Source organism: Phaethon aethereus (assembly GCF_964289735.1).
Source record: "Phaethon aethereus genome assembly, chromosome: 5".
Lineage (NCBI taxonomy): Eukaryota > Metazoa > Chordata > Aves > Phaethontiformes > Phaethontidae > Phaethon > Phaethon aethereus.
Genome location: NC_138579.1, coordinates 11,228,163 through 11,236,082, shown reverse-complemented (window position 1 = coordinate 11,236,082; position 7,920 = coordinate 11,228,163). Strand labels below are relative to the sequence as shown.

Genomic DNA, 7,920 nt, shown 5'->3' with positions numbered 1-7,920 from the left:
GCTTTTCAGCTGCAGTATTATCACTATGTGCTATTTTTGTCTACTGAGTACATTTCAAGTAACGTCATCCTTCCCTAGCCAACACTGGTATGAAGGGCGGAAACACTTCTTTCCACTCCTCTGTCATTTGCTGCTGCTCCCATCTGCTCCGTGGCACTGCCTGCTCAGTCCTCGCTGCAGAGAGATCTCCAGACACTTTCCCCTGGTCCTCTCCATTTTCTTGAGCAAGTGGCTTTCCAACCAAAGCTTCCTGTAGGAGGTTTCATGTTGGCATCCAGAGTACATGTCCCAAATATGTCCAGCCCCACCTTCTGATCCTAGTGCAGAGGAGCTGCTGGTAAGTAATCTCTTGATGGGCAATAGAGTCCTTGTGTCCAACACCCTGAGCTTTTCACAAATGGGTTGTCTTTAAGGGCGTATAATTTCCCTTCTAGCACTTTGGTAGGTTTCCAGCTCTTGTCACAGCTGGAAAACACTGGATGTCTGTCTGAGGGGAAAATGCGTCTTGTTTTTCTGCCACTGTGTACTTTGCTTTCCATAAGTTGTTAAAGTATAGTAAATATTGTAAATGCCATTTCATTTTTAAGGTCTTCCTTGTCTAGGTGCTGCCCAACCAGCTAGTTGTTTAATGTTTTTCTCTTCTGATGTGATGTAACTGCTAGCTGTTTGGAAAAGCCCATGTGGATAAGAGCTGCAACTGGAATTACAAATCTCTTCAGATATAAAGTTCAGCTTCCTTGGCTGTGCCACAGGAGGAACCCTCCCAGCTAAAGCTAAAACCACTGCTAGTCTGAGTTGCGCATCTTCTGCTGTGTCTCCCTAAACCTGTTTCATTTTACACAGAGTAATTAAATATTCATTATGCCACGAAGTGTGTGTGCGTGGCTATAGCAGAATGATTAGGGTACTCACCTGGTAGATGAGAGACCCTGTTACCAGTGACTGCTCCAATGAATATTTAAGTATTTCATATTAAGTATTCATTGGAGCAAGAATAGGGGCAGAATTCTCCCACCCCCAAGGGAGCACCCAAACACCAGGCTGTAAAGTCATTCTTATATTCTTTCTTTCTTTAGCTCAATGAATATTTAATTATTCGAGGCCAAAGAAGACAGTTTCAGTAGCAGAGACTGAGATTCCCTGCTCTCACATGTGACCAACAGCTCTGATGATGAGGACGTGCATACAAGAGATGTAGATTCATATTCCTTTGGACTTAGAAAGGAGTTGGATCCAGGTTTCCCATACCCTGAGCTGCTGTATAAAAAACACAGAGCTCCAACACACAGTCCCTGGTCATGAGACAGAGGAGGTATGGATGCTTGTATGACCCCAAGCTCAGAGAAAGCGTTCTCATCAGTGATAAATTAAGCTGAAATCTGGTTTATAAATCCCTTAGGAGAAGGTATCAAAGCTGAAGGTGTTCCTCACTTCATGTGAGGAACAAAGTATGTGCTTTTGTGAGATTATCCAGAGTGTGATGTGTAGGGAAACCTACTTATCCTCTGTACCCTGGGCTCTGACACCCCCAGACTGTAGTTAATGGGACTTAATCCTGCCTCTGCAGCCCGAGGAGTGGGTGTGTGAAATGGTGAGTGTGGAGAAGAGAAAAGGTGTAGAGCAAGGGTATTTGAGTCTAAAAATGGGCAAAAGTAGCAGGCATTGAGGAGTAGAAAGATTAAAGCAGGAAGAAAAACATGGAGGAAGGACCATGCAATCACTGAGCAGGGAAATGACACGAGGGAAATAAAAGGAGCAGGGACAGTGACCAGAAGGAGCAAGCAAACCACTTAAGAAATAATAGCCTTTAGCTAGCAGAGGAAGGGAGGGAAGGGGGAGAAAAGGATAGAGAAGAGGCCTTCAATCTTGAAGTAAAAATAAAATGTGGAGAATCTTTGCCACCCACAAAGGTGTTTGAAAAGTAGAAAATTTGTCATCCGCTCTCCACGTCCAGAGGACAGTGAGTGTCTCTGAACTAAGATGCTTTGGATTCACTTTGGGGAGTCGACTGTGGGAGCATTCCTATGCAGAAGAGGAGCTTATTACTATCGTTGCAGCTCTGTTTCTTGTCATTTGGCAGAATCCACAGCAATCTGATTCCACTATCAAAGACTGACTGTGGCTTCCAAGTGAAAACCAGAGCAACAGCATAATTGTTATATTAAAATGCAAACAAATTACCTTCTCGTACCCATCGGGATAGTGTCAGAACCCAAGACTACTGCATAGTCTCAGTTGTTGAAACAGCAACACTGTATTCGGAACTCAGAAGAACATTTCAAAGGTGCTCCCAATGATATGGTTCATATATTTCATATCACATTTATGTCCGTCTACCCCAGGGCTGTTGAGCAGCCACCTTCAGTAACTGTTCATTCCAATTTAGAGAAACCCTTTCTGAACATTTTGCTGTCTGTTACTTAAACCAACCTTTTTCCTGAGAAGACAGCTGTAGAGTACTGAAGATTTATAACAATGAAGGAATATCCAGATTGTCTTGCTATAAATATTACAGTGGTCTGACTATAAATGTCAAAACAGATGTGTTTCGTATCATGTCCTTCAAAGGACATGGTAACATAACCACAAAAGCTCAAAGCTTCACCCAGATGCATTACTCCAGTTTGAATAGCCATGTGTTTGTGTTTTGATCAACTCTTCAGACAGGTGACAGTAGCTACCCTCCTTCTATACTGAGGAAAAGGCCACCTGTGGACCAAGCTGTGGGGGAAAAGAGGAAAGCAGAGAGAAGGGTTCGATTTCGTGAGCCAGAAGAAGTCATTGAATATGGTATGCTCAAGCTATTAAGCCTTTTGACATGACCTTTCTAGCTTTTTAACATTCACCCTGTCTGTCCCCATCAGCTTCTCCCTCTGATAGTGTCATTTGTGATTTTGAGCTCAGCATGGAGCAGAGGAAAGACAATTTTTGCTCTGCGCTCTGCAGGTCCATTTGCCTGCCTGCCTGCCTTGGGAGAATACAGGTTCCTGCGTCATGGAGAACTCCTGAGTCAGCCCCCGCAGGGATTATTGTAGACCATGGATTTGGCTGGCCCCAGGTCTACCCCAGAACAATGCTTCCACTCATAGAAAAGGATCTCAGACCAAATTTAAACACGCTTATGTCATTCTGGGTAACCAGGAGGTAATGTGAGGGAGCCAGCCCTTTCATGTTCCTGAGCAGCACGCATGCCATGGGATACAGTGGTAAAGGTCTGAGTCTGGCTGGCCCACTGGGGACAAAAGCAGCCAGGATGTAACCATTTCTGCCAACGAGGGCACCCAAGGAATGGTACAGCTAACATATCCTCTGGTCTTTCATTCATGAGCCAAAGTAACAGTTTGCAGGTAGGTCAACTAGGAGTGACCTTAAGCAGAGGTCTAGCACGAGGATCCAGTTTGCACTTTTGCACATGCTACATGCGATTCATAACCAAATAAGAACTGTTGCTTCATTCTGACTTTCACAAACTGACACAGCTAAGAAAAATTGTATTTATTGTTAGGGAACTAAAACTGTATGGTTTTGATATGTCAGTCAGTAAAAACACAGGTGACAGAATGGTAAAATTTCTGTGTCAGCCACCTGTTTGGACTGCTACTCAGCTTCTAAAAAAAAGGCTTGGCATCCACTACTGTGTTTGTACACAGACCTTGCAGTGGTTTTGCAATATGTTGTTCCTGGTGTCTCCTAATGCAGGAGTGAAAAGCTGTTCCTTGATAAGTTTGTTGACATGGCCTGGGCTTTCCCATCGAAACTGAACTCCTGGGAAGACTCAGTGAGTCGGCACTAAATTCTTCGAAGCTCATCTGACTGCTCAAGAGCAGGATTTTGATGAGATGTCACACTGCCTTCAGCTCCCTGCCAGAGTCCGTGCCCGCAGCTCGGCACGGGCAATCCTGCAGTCGGTCCAGCCTGGGGGAACTGGGTCCATCTCCCCCTTGCTCTGAATTCAGCACAGCCTTGCTCGAGCTCGAGGGAGCTGCAAGGACAGAGAAGGCTCTGACTCTTTTCCACGAAGACAAGAGAAATGTCCTAACCTATAATTAGTATTCTGTGTTGCAAACAGCCTGTGATTCAGATGATTTGCTGTTTGTCCACACAATGTTGTTAGCATAGAGGCTGGTAAGACGAAGGTTGCTGGCATCACTGAAATTTTTCCATTCTCTGGACTTTTCATCCTGGGTTGTGTCTGGGCCCAGCTGCCAAGCAGAGGCAGTTCCAGGATATTATTGGATGAAACTTGCACCTGACAGTGGGCTTTGTTTTCTTAACTTTCATTGTTCTCTCAACTTTCATTGTCCTCTCAGCCTGCTGGTCTATCTCCTTTCCCTTCTAGAAATGGTGTGGAATTGGGAGGTCTTTTTTGCAAGATCTGACTTCCGACCTCCCTGCAACAGCAACAATCTCTGTCTCTGAAACCCTCCATACAATATTTTTTTTCTCACTTTCCTGAAGTGCACCTACATCTGCATGTTTGCATGGAGTGGGTAGATCCTCACCTGGCATAAATCTGTACAGACAAAAGTGGTATAAGAGGTGGCCCAGCATCCAGAAGTCAGCAGGCAGTTTCAGAGACACCGCTTGGTGCTTGCTTTCTTGTTCGTCTGCTGCAAAGAGGCCTTTCCAGGCGTATAAGAACATTTTCGTTCTGTTTTCTAGCCATTTCCTGCTGTGACTACGTAGTGGGTAAGTCAAAGTTTCACATTATAACTGTGAGCCATCCGTGGCACTAACCTGAGTTTGCTTTGTGCCTGCTGGGATGCTCTGTGTAAATAGATCCTCCGTGTACAAAGCGCTTCAGTGGCTGTTGCTTTTTCTTCTCAGCACATGAAGCACAAGGTGTTGATGAGGACTGGTGCAGTACTTTAAACAAGACATCTAGTAAGACAAATAGCAGAAACAAAAATGAAAACCCTGAAGCTATTTTTAATTTAAATATAATTAATATATTTTATGGCAATAGAACAGGTACAGGTTTTTCATTAAGATATGCAGGGAAAGCACCCCAAGCAATACAATAGTTCTCCCTGCTGACTTTCATATGTGGGGAACAGACAATTCATTTATATGCTGGCAGCAGGGTAGAAATAATAAGAATAATCTGTTTTTTCTTTTTTTTTTGCAAGGATGTTCGAGGCCAACCAGCCTCACAGACCTCAAGCAAATGTGTGTATCTGGATGTTGTTATAATGGTGATTATTTCTAGAGGTCCCAGCCAACACCCAGCCCCTGCTGTATGCAATGCAGTAAGGGGAAAGGGGCACATATATACCTGTATGCATACACGCGCACACACAGAGCGATAGTATCGGGTTGCCAAAATGAAGCAAATGTCCCCACATGCCCTAGCTGTTGCTGTTGCCCAGGAAGAGGGGTTGTATGCTTACGCCAATGGCAGCATCAGCCAAGGCAGTTGTTGGGCTGGGAACACAGTGCTATAGCCAGGAAAGAGCCAGGGAGACAAGGAAAGAGGAAATAGGTGACAGCAGAAATGTGTGTCCGAGGCAGGAACTGAACCAAAATCTCCTCTATCCCTGTCCAGTGCTTTTCTCTCATGAGTTACCTTTTTCTTAGACTGGGCACATGGCTAGGGCTCAGTGTGCTGTTCCAACAAACAATTTAACTAACAAATTGAAGTATTAATTTTCTATTTGTAATCTAGAAAAGAGCAAATTTATATTTAAGCTCATATTTGTAGCGATGTGCTGAAGCTGTTGTGAGCATCACTCATCACTGTTTTGTGGGTGACATTATTGTTCCATGTTATTTTTTTTCTGTTCCTGGACTGAACATACTCCTGTATTGAGAGGATATAAGGAAAAGCCAAGTTTGCATTTGAGATCACCCAGAAATTTCACATGGAAAGTAACTTTCACGAGACTGAAAAAGGTTATATGCACTTCATAGAAAAGGACTGATGTGAAAAGCTGTTTAGCTGTCACAGAAAATTTCACTATTACCAGGTACGCTCATCAGCCAGGCCCCAGGCTTTGAAAGGCAGGTGGTCACCCAGTCAAGAACTCTATCCTGTGGGGTTGGAGATCACAACAAGGGAAATACCAACTTCTAAGTCATAAATCTCTGCAAAAGCAGAAAGTGGCGAATAATTCCCTGGTTAAATACCTTCATATAAACCATTCATAGAGTAATATTAAATAAACAAATTTATAAAAATTGAAGTCTGCTCATGGAGAATTTGCAAAGAGAAAGAAGGGCTAAATTCAAACAAATAAATTATTTGCTGCAAATAATTCACTCAGATCTATTATGGGACATTGATTTGGTTTCTGGTTAGCTATAAAATGACTGCCTATTAACATTTTACCGTTTCCCCATACACTTTTTCATACATTATTATGTGTTTCTTGCTTGGTTTTATGACTTTTACCTTCCTCTCTGTACATCTGTATGACAGTTTAATTGACTGCTGTGTATTCCAGGGCTCATGGTAGAAGCTAATTTAAATATGTTACAGCTAATGTTGGCCCTTTACCCATAATAATACACACCACATTTTTATCTCCTTATTGATTATGTGCATATGGCAGGAAAATAGCTGCACACTATGGGTTTTCATTCAGGCATGAATTTGGTTATATACCGCATGCTTAATACTCAACGTGCTTTATAAAATAATGCTGATTGATTGTGCAATGGCTACACAGTCCAACAGAGCAGCCAGATCTGAATCAACCTGGAGCCCCAAGGCCCATGGATGGATACACACATGCAAGGGCTGGGGCACCACCTCTGAGGTGCTGCATGGGTGTTGGTAAGCTAAATGTAGCCCATTGATTCCTACGTGTGCCCAGTGCCTGACCTATGGCACTTTAAACATCCTTGAACTTTGTTTTAAAGGCAAAAAAAATGTTTACAGTGTCCTCCTGCCTCAGAGCAAGTGCTGAGGATGTTCTCATGAATGTGTTAATGTTATTGTCATTGCAATGAGTAATTAGCACACCTTGGACTTAGAGAGAGGTTAAACCTGGCAGAGCTTTCTAAATATGCCTCGGTTAGTACAGACAGGTTTTGGTTCTTACTGTAATTAGCAGAAGCCTGAAACAAGCGGAGTTACCACAGAAGGGACAAAAATCTAGGTCTCCTATCTTTACAGAACATTTGTGAGCATTAAATAATTCGACAAGGTAGCTTAATATTCTCCTACTGTTTAACGTAACATTTAGCTTAAAGGTATAAAAAATAATTGCTGGAGGGAAATCTGAGATCATGCATTAGCTATGGTAATCCTGTTCTTATTATATGTAATTAAAATCTTTAAATGCTCCATTAGATGGCATCTTTTATACTCACCACCCTCCATCAGAAGGTGTGACTCACTATCACTTAACTGATGCCTACAGAAGTCCTCACAACCAGAACCCTGTGTACCCCGCTGTTCCCAGAAAAGCGGGACAAAGGCATCAGCAGGGGGTCAAATTTGGGAAATGTTTAAGATGACACTAAAATAATGCTGCTTTCTTTTTTCTCCTCATCGCTGTTCAGTAGATGACAGGTCATCATCTGGATTGCCTGTGCTCCTGTGGCTCTCATTTTGCGCAGTGCTGATCCTGGCTGTGAGTCTCTACTACACCAGCATGAAGCAAGATGTCAAAGTCCTGGAGGAATTTCAATCCCGACTTGTTATCTTCTTTCTTCAGATGAGACACATTGCTCAGAAATGCTGGACTTGGTTTATGAGGCAGTAGCAATGTCCTCCGGGCTGGCACACATCTCAGAGCACTGCTAACCAGCACGTGGCAGAGCAAAGCTCCCAATCTCCACCAGCCACATGCAGGGCACACGTGAGCTTCCACCTCAAAGAGCAAGAAAACCACCCCTGTATTGCACTGTCCAGCAGCCATTTGTTCTCCTTGCTTTTTTCTTTGCTGTTTTCACGTTAGCGGCCAGTCATAATGA

At 43.3% G+C, this 7,920-nt stretch overlaps 1 protein-coding gene across 1 annotated transcript; it reads left to right on the top strand.

The window, feature by feature from the left end:
- Nucleotides 1-283: 283 nt before the first annotated feature.
- LOC309405121 (nutritionally-regulated adipose and cardiac enriched protein homolog) lies at nt 284-7,709 on the top strand (the record flags this gene model as incomplete). Its single annotated transcript, XM_081999816.1, has 4 exons — nt 284-337; nt 2,664-2,790; nt 4,663-4,689; nt 7,507-7,709. The coding sequence occupies 4 exons, from the start codon at nt 284-286 to the stop codon at nt 7,707-7,709; spliced, it is 411 nt and encodes a 136-aa protein (XP_081855942.1).
- Nucleotides 7,710-7,920: the final 211 nt, after the last annotated feature.